Here is a 12,960-nt window from a genome sequence, read left to right on the forward strand (position 1 = left end):
GTGGTTGCTCTCTCCTTCCTGCAAGGTGCAGTGGTGGTGGTGGTGTGCTGCAGCAGCCAGCACCTTTCCCATTATCCAAACACAGAGGGAGGGAGCGAGAATTCGGGGCGGTGAGCACAGAGAGCTGTGTGGAGATAGCGCAGTTGCTGGGGCCAGGGGAGCCCAGGCAGCACCCGGATCAGAGCTGCTGGTTGAAGCACTTGCACCACACTGCGGGGTCTGACCTCCTGCTCCATTGACTTCTTTGAAAAACCCAGCCCAGCCTGGAAATCACTCTCAGCCTCCTACACTTATTAGATCCTGGAGACCAGAAGGAGAGCACTGGAGTGAGAGTAAAGTAGCTTAAAGTGGGGAGATACTGATGCGTGCAGGGACTGGTATGGCAGAGCATGATTCAGGCTCGCAGTGAGGTTCCAGAGCAGCTTGCACCATGCACAGCAAATATTTATCTTCCATCTGCATAGACTAGATTCATGGTTGCCCTGCATGCTTAGGTGACAGGCTGAGACTCGGGATGAGCAAACAGGCCCTCCGTTTGCACTTGGACTGGGCAAGTGCTGGCATGTAGGGTGAAAACGTCGCCTGGGTGGGCACAAGCGAGCCTGTCTGCTGGGTGGCTGCAGTTGCTCTGGACTGACATCCTGCCTGTGCCCTCTCTCTGCAGGTCCTGAGGTATTTTGACTACGTTTTCACTGGTGTCTTCACCTTTGAGATGGTTATCAAGGTGAGAGGCCCTTGCAGGCTGGCTGTAAGGTGGTGACAAGTCTGGCAACATCCTTACTGTGAGTGGAGTGTCTCACATGGGAAATAGCTCAGTCTTTAAGTTCTGGTCCCAAAATTTGGATGATAGAAACTTGTAGGCCTGGTTCTCGGCAGTGGGAGTGGAGCGCACTCGGCACCACTTCTGTAGGCCTCTAGCTGCAGGGCTCTTGCATTAGCCCCATAAATGCGATGCTCGCTTATATATGTGCAAGTGTGGCTGGGTCCGAGGGTGGGCCTGCTGCTCTCCAGCAATGTCCCTGGTTCCTCAGCGTGCCCTACCTGCAGCTGCTTTCCCTTGACTCTGCTGAGCTGCTGATTTCCTGCCTCTTTTTCTCACCGCTTTCCCCCAGATGATCGATCAGGGCTTGATCCTGCAGGACGGCTCCTACTTCCGAGACCTCTGGAATATTCTGGATTTCATTGTGGTGGTGGGAGCACTGGTGGCTTTCGCCTTGGCGTAAGTGGCTGTCTTCCCTTTCAGCTCTCAACCTTTCCTTGGCTGGGGTGGGAGGAGGATGCATCTGTGCAATATGACTACAAGACTTCTGATTTTCTCTGGCTTTCCCTGCTCCCCTGTGCTCTGCTCCTGAATCAGCTCCTCCTCATGGCACCTCGGGGCTGCCTGCAAAGTCCGGTTGTGTTGGTGGCACTCCAAAACGAGTATAGCCCCAGAGATTTGTTTCTCCCTGTTTGTCAAATGACTAGCTGGCGAGCAAGGAGGTGGAGGGTAAAGAGAAGAAAGCCCTGTAGATGCTAGGAAGAAATTGGTGGTGAAACTGGACTTGGAAGAGAGCAGAAAGGGCCTTTCAGACAGAAAAAAAGACTAACGGGTGGCCAAGCTGGAGTTATGCAGCTGCTATGCATCCCTGGGCACATAGACAGCGAAAGCAGCTGCCTGCAAGGTGGAGCTGCCCTCCAAACGTGCACTTACCGTGGAGATGGTGCCTCCAGCCAGTGGCATCCCCTCCACCCCAAGGGAAGTGCTTCTCTGGAGCCCTCCAGGGCCTGGCAGACAGCTAGCAGCATTTGCCTTGTCCAAAGAGCCCGCTGGCCTTGTGTTGTCCACAGCCTGCCACTGAGAGCCAGGCGCTTTGCACCACAGCGATGCATGCTCTGCATTGCCACTGGGCTTTGCCATGTGGCAGCGCACCGTATCAGCTGGAGGTCTGTGGCGTGGTGAGCACAGCCCCTGTGGTTCCTGGGGCCGTGGCACATTGGTGGCACCTGAGGAGGGGAGAGGAGAGGCTCGTGTTCCCCTGTGCCGTGGGTTTGTCATGTTGTTGTTCTCTCTTTGTGCCTTGGACACTCGCGATGGTGGCACTAGTGCTGGTGAAAGGGGAGGGCCTGGCAGCTGCGGAGACTGAAGCCCTGTCTTTGTCCACAGCTCAGGTACTGTGTGAGGGTCTCGGGGTCGCTGGGGTCCCAAGCCCCAGAGGCGCTCGATGGATTACAGCCCGTAATCCATCCCTCCCATTTCACCCCCAGGTGGCAGTTCCTTTCCCCTGCTCTCGCTCCCTCGCGCCCTCCCTGGCTCATCTGTGTGCTATGCCTTTCCCCGTCCTCTCCCCGGCCCCTTTCCTGCTGGCTCCCTGGTGCATTTGGTCACCACTCTCCCTTGCAAGGAGCGCAGGGGAATTCAGCTTGCTTGGCACTGGGATGGGCTGGACCGCAGCAGGAGGACTCATCTTAGACCGCTGCACTTGGGGATGTTGCCCTGAACCCCTGAGAGCCGCTCAGAGATGTGGAGGCTGCTGAGGCTGTAGTCTTGCCACCACTTTGAAAGGCTGAGCCCTCTGGGGCTGCACGGTGCCCCTCTGCCGAGACAGCTCCCCTCGGACTCTGCAGCTCTGGAGGTATCAGCAGCTGGAGACCTGCTGAGTGGTTCAAGGGTTTGTGGGAGAATAGTGGAGGCTTTGGCTTCCAATATGTTTTTCATCAGGACTTTTTGGTGGGAAGCTCTTGGTGGCTGAAGTCGTGCAGGTCAATGGCTCAGCCTGGTCCCCAGTGGACGGGTGTCCACACCTTCCCTAACTGCAATAATTGGCACTTACTGCTCCCCTGTTCCCACCCCAAAAGGATGAAAACGGCACCTGATTCCTGGGGTGGGCTCTGGAGATGGCAGGGTCCCTGGGCGTTAGCACTGAGTGGTGCGAGGAGCCCACCTTGCCCTCCCCAGCCCCGCTGATGTCCCAAGGAGGAATGGGCTGGTGTCACTGACACTGCCACACAGGCAGCAGCCCTGGCAGAGTCCAGCGTCACGGCGTTGCCCCAGCCAGCCTACTCGCCTCCTCCACACCACTCACCTCGCAAAGAAGGACAAGGGCCCCCTTGGCATGGGGCAGCTGAATTCGCATGGGGAAACACCCCCCATCGACTGCAATGCCGGCAACCCCTCACACAGAGAAGGCCCTTGCGTCTTCGTGTATGTTTGCAGCAAACATGTTGCGTGCCCTCTGTCGTGGCCATAGTTGGATAGATGTTGAATTGCTTGTGTCGTGGACAAGGGCTCTTTATAATGTAAACCTGCAAAATTTTCCCTCGGCCCCCCACGTCCGATTGTGGCTCCTGTTGGAGGAGATGATCTCATAACTTCGGGGGTGAGGGGAACAAAGAAAACACAGCAGTTTCCGATGGGCTTTTACATTATAAAGCATTTATAAGAACACCTGTCTCTCCTGTTGGCAGCCCGTCACCAGCACAGCCCGGGAGCAGCGCGGTGCTCGGCTGCGAGCTGCCGCCCCCGGCTCCCGCGGAGACGCAGAATGTTCCCCATCTATAAATGTCCGAACCTGCCGCCCTCCCTCCATTGCGGTTTCAAGAGGAAAACCCTCGCGGCTGACGTTTTGTTCTTTTTCTCCTCCCTTGAGGAGCTCTTCGATACGGGCAGTCAGAGGGGCAGGAGTGCACGTCCTCCCTCTCCACTGCTGCTTCCCAGGCATTGCACACCCTTTTCCCTCCTTGGCTCCACTTCACTGGGTGGGCAAAGCGATGGCACACTGCCTTGGCCCTTCTGGCTTATATGTCCATCTAACCAGTGCTCTGACCTGCTCTCTGCAAGGCAGGGGCTTCAGGCTGATGTTTCCTCAGGGTGGCTAAGAGCACTGGGCTGGAGAGGGACCTCTAACAGCGGCAGTGTTCATCAGCCTGCCTTGAGTGGTGCCCAAAACGCAGCCTGCAGAGCAGCAGGAGGGACTGCACTGCCAGCTGGACATGAAGAGGGACTTGTGAAAGGGATCCTGCGCTTCCCAGAAGAAGGAAGCCTGGGATGTGCTGTGGTGTTTGAGTTCTCTGCTAGGTTTGCTCCCCTCTGCATTTAGATTTTCCCGCAGTGCTGCTCCAAAGCCTTGGTCAGCAGCAGATCTCTGAGGTGATCCAGTGGCTGCCAGCATCATCCACCAACGGTGAATACTGGGCCACATGTTGGGTTTATAGGTTGCCAGCCTATGATTTGGCCTGCTGTCTGATGGCACAGTACTGCCCTAAGCAGGTCGGCAGTCCTTGGGAGCCCCAGGGGTGGCACAGAAATAGCCTCTGTCAGCTTGTGGCTAAAATAAAAAATGAGAAAGTTTCCATCCATAAAGCCCTGTCTCCCAGTGACCTTGTGGCTTGCCCACTGTCCCTTCGGAGTCTGTACATCATGATTGAGAGGCCATCTCTTCTCTCCAATTGTCTGTAGCTCTCAGTGTGGAAAGCTAATACGTCAGTCCAAATGCAGCCTAAATAAAAAGCCCAATATAAAACCGTAAATCTCCAAAGAGTTCAAATTAAATTAGCTGAAATAACCAGAACCATAACTAAAGACCCTGCTAGCTTTTGCCTCCCATGGCACCCTCTGATGAGGCATTATACAAAGAAGCAGCACTTACTTGCAGCTTTACAGAGCTGCCAAGAGGTGGTAATACCTATTTCTGTGGATTTGCAGTAGCAGGAAAGGTTGACCATGTCCCATTTCTGCAGAGTGGGGTGGTCAGTGCATATCCCTCCTTAGTGTGACCTGATCAGCAAGGGCAGGAGTCTCTCCATCCAGAGGTACCCATCAGACCTGCCTCTTTCTCTTTGCCAAGCAGAGTTTCCTTGAACCCATTGCCACAAACCTTTCAGTTTTGTCTGGAAGCAAGAGAGCACCCTAAGTATCACAAAAAAAAAGCCAATAGACCTGATCTGAGACTGATCAGGACACAGGCCTCTTGTTCCATCAGGGAAATGCTATAGAGTTAAACTATTGCTTGTTAACTGTATCTTCACCTGTTTCATCAACAGGTAGTCCACGAGTAGAGCTTGGGGTTATTTTAATACAAATGCTTTTTAAGCAGCATATTGCTTTGCAGGATTTTGACCCATATCCCTGTAGTGCTGAGCACTCAGCTTATACATGGCAGAGACTCAGTTCAAGCTGCAATGGAGCTTTGGTCACATTTAGGGACCTCCTGGATTTCCCTTGCTGCTTGTCTCATCTGAGTCCTCTTGGTTTGCTGCTTGGCAGGAGATCCAGTCCAACCAGCACTGCAGGTCAGGGGAGTTTGGCTGTTCCTGGGTTTTGAGTGGATTTCACAGGGGAGGTGACTTGCCAGAGCTAAGCAGTGTTTGAATGGGAGTTGTGGCCTTGCAGGTAGGTTCCCTCTCAGGTGCCTTCCTCTGGCTGGCTGCAGCAAGCCTTGATGTCTCCCCTGTAACTCTGGGCATCAGAGGGTCATGCTCACGCTCACAGTGTCACCCACTGTCCCTCTGCCCACGGGTTCCTCTTGAAACAGGTTTCTGTATGCCCTCTTCTCCCAAGCCCTCCAGGAAGGAGGGTCAGGGGCTCCCGACTTATGCTGGAGATAAGGAGATATGCCTGGAGATAAGTCCTGTCCTGGTGACTCCTCTCTCCTGCCAGTTTTCTTATCTTCTTTCTCTGTTCTTTTTTTTTCTCTCTCTCTCTGTGTTTTTGGTTTTGCTGGTTTGTGGCTGCCTGACTGGATCGCCGACAGGAATGCTTTGGGGTAACTATGCTGTTTGCTTCTCCTCAGGCTGCTGGCTCTGGGGGGGCATGGGCTGCTGGGGGAGTTGGTTCGTGTGGCTGTGCATCTGTGCCGTCTCTTAGCAGAGTTTCTCCCCACCTTGCTGCCTGTGTTTGCAGAGGTCAGAACGTGCTAGTCTGCATCCTGTGCATCGCCCTGGGATGTATTAAAGGTGGCCTGCTCTATGCCAGACCTTGACTAATGATCCCTGAAGGGCAGCTACCTTGAGCAGAAAGGAAGGGAACTTCATTCTGAATTAGAGGGCAGGGCATGCAGCATTTGTGAATCCCTGGAGGTCAGGGAATGCACCCCTCTCTCAGTGCAGGAAGAAGCCCTGGTTATTTTTGTTGTTCTGCTCAGAAAGCACTAACAGGAGTATGTGTCCTTAGCTGAGTTGGCCAAACAAGCATCTTGAGACTCATTCCACTGCTCAAGGATGCTGCGCTGTGGACAGGAGGAAAATTATGAATTGCAGACTCTGGATGAATCAGCACATTTAATTTCTAGTCCCTAAATGAAAAAGTGGACAAGATCTTCTTTAAAGGCAATGCAATTCCTTTCCTTCAGAGGAGAGCACTATCCTGCTGTTCCCCCAGGGTGCTTTAACTGCTGATCACAGTTTCTGTGAAGTACCCTGTGTGTGAACGGGGTGGGGAGCACACCCAAGGGAGCAGGTGATGGGGAAAGCGGTGTGTCCAGAGACCTGAAGGCAGGATGGTCTTCCTGAGCTCTGCTAGATGAGGTCCTGGCAGTGTGAAGGTTTGCCTGTGCTGAAACGCTGCAGAGACTTTGGTCCTGACATCCTCCCAAGGGCGAGAAAAGTGTTTTGTGCCAAGCTCAGGGCTCTGGGCAGAACTGATCCTCGCCCCTAGATATAGCTAGGCCAGACTTGCCTCCAAGTGTAATCGAGTCCTTTATCCATATCCTTGTTGAATCTCAAGCACATCTTCACCAGCAGGTTTCCTGGCACTCCTGCTACTAGGTCTGAAGAGGTCTTATCCTCAGCAGATGTAAATCCTGGCAGTTCAGTTGCCCTTAGCGGCAGTTTATGCAAGGTGAATGTTGGCCTGAAATCCTCACCCAGGGACCCAGGTCAGACAGTTACCCAGCCTGTTACTGAGCAGGAGGAGGAGGCAAGGGAGGTGAGAACTGGGGCCATGGGGCTGTTTGTAGAGTTGCTTCCTGTGCATTTGTAGGGCTGCGCTCCTGTGGAGGAGTCAGGATTAGTGGTTTTGTTCACATCTCTTAATGGGTAAGCCTGTCGTTGTGTTCCCTGCTGCATTAACCCTTGCAAAGGAGCTGTGCTATCTGGAGTGTCTGTTGCTGTAAGTCATTTCCTTGACTTTTTTTGAGGCTGCCCAGTGGGTACAAACCATGCCACATTTGCCAAGACCTCTCTGCTCCATCAGTGCAAATGATGATTTTGATCATCCTGAGATCATGTTTCCACAGGCAGCCCCTGGGCTTTCACTAAAAGACAAGAAAAAAACTGACGTTGTCATTGGGATTAATCACCACATTCAAAAAGTGAGGGTCATGAGGGGTCTTATACTTCTTTTCTAAATAGCCCTGCTACTAACCTCTGCCTCCCTCAGCTGGCCTGGGGTAGAGGCAAGCATCGTCCTGATCCAAATGGGGAAGAGAGGACTGAGTCATTGCATGTGCTGAAGGACTAGGCTGTGTTGGGTAGCGCTAATGGAGAAGGGGGCAACAGCCCCACTTCAGCAATGCTCCTTTTCCTTGCCATTCTTCCATCAGCCCTTGCCTCCAGCAGGGAGACCCTTCTATAGTTCAACAGGCAGCTATAGGACAAAGTGAGCAGAAGTTTGTTGTTTGTGCAAGCAAACTAAGCGCGGAGCAAATGCTGACCTAGGTGAATGTAAGGAGCATGAATGCTCAGATTAAACAGTGATGGACAACCCTTCATGAGCAACCTGTACGTGGACCCCCATTGAGAACATGCATCTTCCTTATTTTATTGCAAATTTCTTCTGGCCACTAGCAATGGATGAAAACAATTTGCAATGTTGTTTGCAAAACCCCATTTGAAAACGGCTCATGCCTGCATTAGGGAAGCAAACCTCTTGGTTCTGGCAAGCTGTGTGGCTTGGGGACAGAGGAGTGTGGCATGACACACCACCTTTCAAGCAGACGGCCTTGCTCTGAGAGAGCGTTACATTGCCTGCCTTAACCTTGTCATCGCACTGCTTCTCACAGTAAGGGGATTTGTGAAGGCAGCTGATCCCCAGCGAAGGGAAAAGGTGCTAATCCTAAGGTGGAGAGGATTGCTTTACTTTTCAGCTATGATAGTTGTCAGTGTGTGTTAAGGAGACTCATTTAGGTGGGCTGAGCGCTCTATTAGCAACATTTGTGGTTCCTGCCCCCCTGCTGCTGAGTGTGGCCCTCCCATGTCTGTCCGTATGGGTACTGGGAAGGAGCTGCATGCTGTTGCAAAACCCCAGAGAGTTGAGCCTGGTGTCTGGAAGGTTATTGTCTCTCCATTTCATTTTTGGGTGCATGCACCTCTCTCCAACACGGTAGGACCAACAAAGGCCGGGATATCAAGACCATCAAGTCTCTCCGTGTGCTGCGAGTCTTGAGGCCTCTGAAAACCATCAAGCGACTGCCCAAACTCAAGGTAATGCTTCCCATTTTGTGCCTATTTCTGTCTCCTCCAGCATTAATTGGTTTGTAGCAGAATGATGCCCTCAGGCCCCATGGATGCACCATGTGGGCTGATGTGCTCATGAGCAACAGACAAGCAATTCTCAAAGCACTTGAAGTGTTTATGAGCCCTGTGTTCAAACACAGTGCCTTTCAAACCGTCTCACATCTGGCTATCCAATGAGCCATTTAAAGCAAGCTTGCCCTCAAATTGGATATCTGCAACATATCAGAATTAGTTCCTCTGTCAGGGAAATTAGAGATGGAGTGAAAACAAGACAGCAAAGCCCATATGCTCTCCTGATGATAGGCTGCCCCAGCTTTGGGAGAGCTCAGATCTCTTTTTGAAGATCATTATCTTTCCGACCAGAGCCAAAACTCTTTTTTTTGTGCTGTGCTGTCATCATGTTACACCAGAGGGGAATCTCCTGTCTGAACAGTGGAATTCTATGTGCAATGTGAGTAGGATTATGGATTGCCCTACTGTAGCCATCAAGAATATAGAGGCAGCAGGGAGTAAGAGGCCCAGGAAGCCCTGAATTTTCCTCACAAGGGCATATGGGCCGATGAATGAGGCCCAGGCTGGCACCCTGGAGAAGTGGCTTTTCATCCTAGCTTTTCCCCCCAGTCAGTGGATGGACTTCAGCCCAAGTCAGTTCATTTCTGGGCACCTTTGTCTTTGCTATAAAGCAGCGATAATGATATTCCTCTCTTTCCTAAAATGCTTTGAGAACTAGGGCTGAAAAAGCAGCCTCTGAGGCCTGGGGAGTTACGGCTGTTGCAAGCAGAGGTATGCAGTCTGCCTTGTTATTCGAGGTGACACGAAACAAAGAAGTACTTACTAACTGGTCTTGAGTGCTGCTAATTGCATCACGGTCTCCTGTCTGCTGCCATGTTTGTGGAGACCATTGGAGGATATAAATATGCATTACTGCTGCTTCCCCAAGGGGCTGCTAAGTGTGTGTGTGTGTGCATGTGTGTTTTGAGGGGTACTCTGAACATTACTCATCTGCAAAATAGCCTGGGACAAGGCCTGGCTCTTGCCTCCTTTTCCTACCAGGAGTGGGAAATGTCTCTTCACATGGCAGTTTTGAGGAAGGTTTTGGTCCTGCCCTTTGCTGAGTGTGTTGGTTCCCCAAGGTGAGCTATGCCCTCTCCTGCAGGCTGTCTTTGACTGCGTTGTGACTTCGCTGAAGAACGTCTTCAATATCCTTATTGTCTACAAGCTCTTCATGTTCATCTTTGCTGTCATTGCTGTCCAGCTCTTCAAGGGGAAATTTTTCTACTGTACTGACAGCTCTAAGGACACGGAGAAAGACTGCATGTAGGTGCCCCGTTCAGTAGGTCTGATGCTGCTGACGCCTCTGGCAAAAGCAGGGTGCTGGGTAATGTCATCTTGGGGTTCCCAGTTAAGTCCTTGGTTGTGACTCGCTCCTGGCTGTAGTTTCTTGGGGCAGACAGCAAGAGCTGAGCCCTGTTCCCACTGCTGTCTGTGTCAGCAGCTGTGCATTTTCTGCGGGCATAGGACAGGGAGCCTTATACTCTGCTCCTGTTCTCTTTCCTGCCTTCTGTCTCCTTTGGTCTCTTCTGTTTCCCTCAGTTTTGTTATCCAGCCTCCCCATGTTTCTCTCTCCAGCCCTGCAGGAGGAGAGGCATCCCACCCCACTGCACGTGCACACTGCCCCATGGTTTAAAACCACCATTTCATAGACTGACAATGTAAAGCAAGATCATTACTCTCTCCCAACCTTACAGAGGAAACTATGTGGACCACGAGAAGAACAAGATGGAAGTGAAGTGCCGGGAATGGAAACGCCATGAATTTCACTATGACAATATAATCTGGGCCTTGCTCACCCTGTTCACGGTCTCCACTGGTGAAGGCTGGCCCCAGTGAGTATCCTGCTCTGTCTTCTTTCCTTGAATAGAGCTGGGCACAGCCCCATTGGCGTGGTAGGGTTAATAACTGGCTGCATCCATGCAGAGCTGAGAGAGGAACTGCTGAGCAGGGAAGGAGAGGAAGAATGAAAAATAATTTCAGAACAAAAGAGTGTTAGCCCCCTTATGAGGCTGGGACCGTGGCTGCAGTTAGCTCCTTGCTTAGGAAGTGAATGATGGATAATCCATTCTCCTGTGTGGCCCTGAAGTATATTTTAGGTCTGTTTTAGAGATAACTACAGGACTAGCCCTCTCTCTGTTCTAAAGAGAGCTTGGGCAATTTTTGTCTCTGTGTGCAGAGCACTGGAAAATCCATTTTCTATCAGGGGCATAGGCAGAGCACCATAAAATGAGCTATAGCCACTCTCAAGGGTCATACTTGCAAAATGGATTAAGACTAACGTTTATCTTGTCATTGTTACAAGCGTGGGCAGATTGAGGTGACTGCACAGTGTGGGTGATGCTTGTCCTGTGAAAAGTGCTGTGTGGTGGCAGTCATGGTGGACATATCTCTGGTTGCTTCTCTTCACCTGTCTGCCCACAGGGTGCTGCAACATTCGGTGGATGTGACGGAGGAGGACCGTGGGCCCAGCCGCAGTAACCGCATGGAGATGTCCATTTTTTATGTCGTCTATTTTGTGGTCTTCCCTTTCTTCTTTGTCAACATTTTTGTGGCTCTCATCATCATCACGTTCCAAGAGCAAGGAGACAAAATGATGGAGGAGTGCAGTCTGGAGAAGAATGAGGTACAGTCTGGGGAGGGGAAAAGAGGGTGTTTTTGTGTTTGCTGTTGTAGCAGACAGTTTGAGCGCCTGGACCTGGCCAGTTGTGTAAGAAACCCATGAGCCAGTTGCCTGTCCAGCCTGTGGAGGAGGGAGTGTGGCGGTCACTGTCTTCCGCATTGGTGTTGTTCGGGATCTGATGCACATTGTTTTATTCCAGAGAGCCTGTATTGACTTTGCCATCAGTGCCAAGCCCCTCACGCGCTACATGCCACAGAACCGGCATACCTTCCAGTACCGGGTCTGGCACTTTGTGGTCTCCCCATCCTTTGAGTACACTATCATGGCCATGATAGCGTTGAACACCGTGGTGCTGATGATGAAGGTGAGCTGCTCAGGGTGAGCCTGCCTTGGTTAGGATGGTGGGAGGGAAGGAGGATTAGGCAGGGCAGGATCAGAGGGTATTTTGCTTGTTTCTAGGAGATGCTTTGAGACAGAGTTTGTGCATCATCTTGTTGCTTGATGGGGTTCACGAGCTGAGCTTCTGCAGTGGTGTCTTTAGCATACAGTGCTCCATGGCCGTGAATGGTAATCAAACCAACATTGCACCAGGGTAGCTTTTCAAGGGATCTGAGAAGATCCCTGCAAGTTTTCACGTCCAGGTGAAGTATTTGGCAAAGTAATTTGCTTGTCCAAACACTGTTCTTCTCTCCCAAGTCTGAGTTTGGGATTTTTCTACCTCTCCCACATGGAAACTTGCTCTATTCCACCCTCCAACCACATCTCTCTCCTCAAAACTTGTACTGAGAGGATGTAAGGAAACTCCTATTTTCTATAAAGGATTATCTCTGCTGCCTGTGGGGAATAGTGACAAGATCACTCAGGAGTGCTCACTACCTGCTAACACTTGTCCCAGCACATATTCCCTTGGCATAGTCCCTCAAAACACCACATACCTCAAAAATGGAGATGACACCCTCCCCTAACTGGAGGTGAGACCCTCCCCAAACCAGAGGATGCTTCAGACCTCTTAGCCATTGCAGAAAGATCAGGACCTATTCTGTGATTCCTCCTTAGAAGCAGTGGCAACAGTCCTATGAGAGGGGTGGAAAGGGGAAGGAGGAGACAGTCTCCAGACTGAGGGCAAGAAGCATGGGCCACTGCAGATCTTTCCCTGGGAAAGTCAACAAGCAAGATGATGGCAGGCCCTATGCTAGCTAGTAACATCTCTCTCTTTCTGTCAGTACTATTCTGCTCCGTACACCTATGAGCTGGCCCTGAAGTACCTGAACATTGCGTTCACCATGGTGTTCTCCTTGGAGTGCATCCTCAAGATCATTGCTTTCGGCTTCCTGGTAAGTGGCTCCAGTTCTTGACAAGCTTGCAGTTAATTTGGGCCTTGGCAGCACAGTTCAACTCCTTGGTTCATGGAAGGAGGTGTTAGTAAAGTGAAGTAGCTGCTATTTATTTTGGGTGTCAGCCTGAGGGCTGCTTTTAGGCTGGATGTTGGAATCACTCTTTTGGTTCTCATTAAACTTCCCACTGCTGGATTTCTTGGTCAGTATAGACCTTTCTAGGTTCCCAGACCACTAGACAGAGCTGCTGTGGGTTGTGGAGTCGCTGTCCTAAAGGAATCAGTGTAATCTGTGCCATCAGGGGTCCCTGCCAGAATCAAAATTCAGCACTGCTGTGACTTTAAGCAGATTTCCATTACTGCACGTGAATGTCATGCTGGGGGAAACCACACCATTGCTTTTTGCCTCATTTCTGTGGTACTTTGTTTGGACCGTATGGTGTACAGTCATTCTGCTAAATGACTGCTGCTGCCTGTTGTGTTGGCGGCAGCAGTTGTGTGACCGCTTGCCTCCAGGAGC

General features: G+C 51.4%; 1 protein-coding gene across 1 annotated transcript in view; it reads left to right on the forward strand.

Annotated features, from left to right (window-relative positions):
• CACNA1E (calcium voltage-gated channel subunit alpha1 E) overlaps positions 1-12,960 on the forward strand; it is a 174,825-nt gene that overhangs the window by 133,004 nt on the left and 28,861 nt on the right. The window contains exons 26-33 of the mRNA XM_064515647.1: positions 665-724; positions 1,113-1,219; positions 8,304-8,400; positions 9,590-9,750; positions 10,182-10,319; positions 10,909-11,110; positions 11,307-11,471; positions 12,331-12,441. Coding sequence (XP_064371717.1) covers positions 665-724; positions 1,113-1,219; positions 8,304-8,400; positions 9,590-9,750; positions 10,182-10,319; positions 10,909-11,110; positions 11,307-11,471; positions 12,331-12,441 — 1,041 coding nt within the window. The remainder of the gene's footprint in view (positions 1-664; positions 725-1,112; positions 1,220-8,303; positions 8,401-9,589; positions 9,751-10,181; positions 10,320-10,908; positions 11,111-11,306; positions 11,472-12,330; positions 12,442-12,960) is intronic.

The sequence above is a fragment of the Dromaius novaehollandiae genome, chromosome 8 (genome assembly GCF_036370855.1).
Source record: "Dromaius novaehollandiae isolate bDroNov1 chromosome 8, bDroNov1.hap1, whole genome shotgun sequence".
NCBI lineage: Eukaryota > Metazoa > Chordata > Aves > Casuariiformes > Dromaiidae > Dromaius > Dromaius novaehollandiae.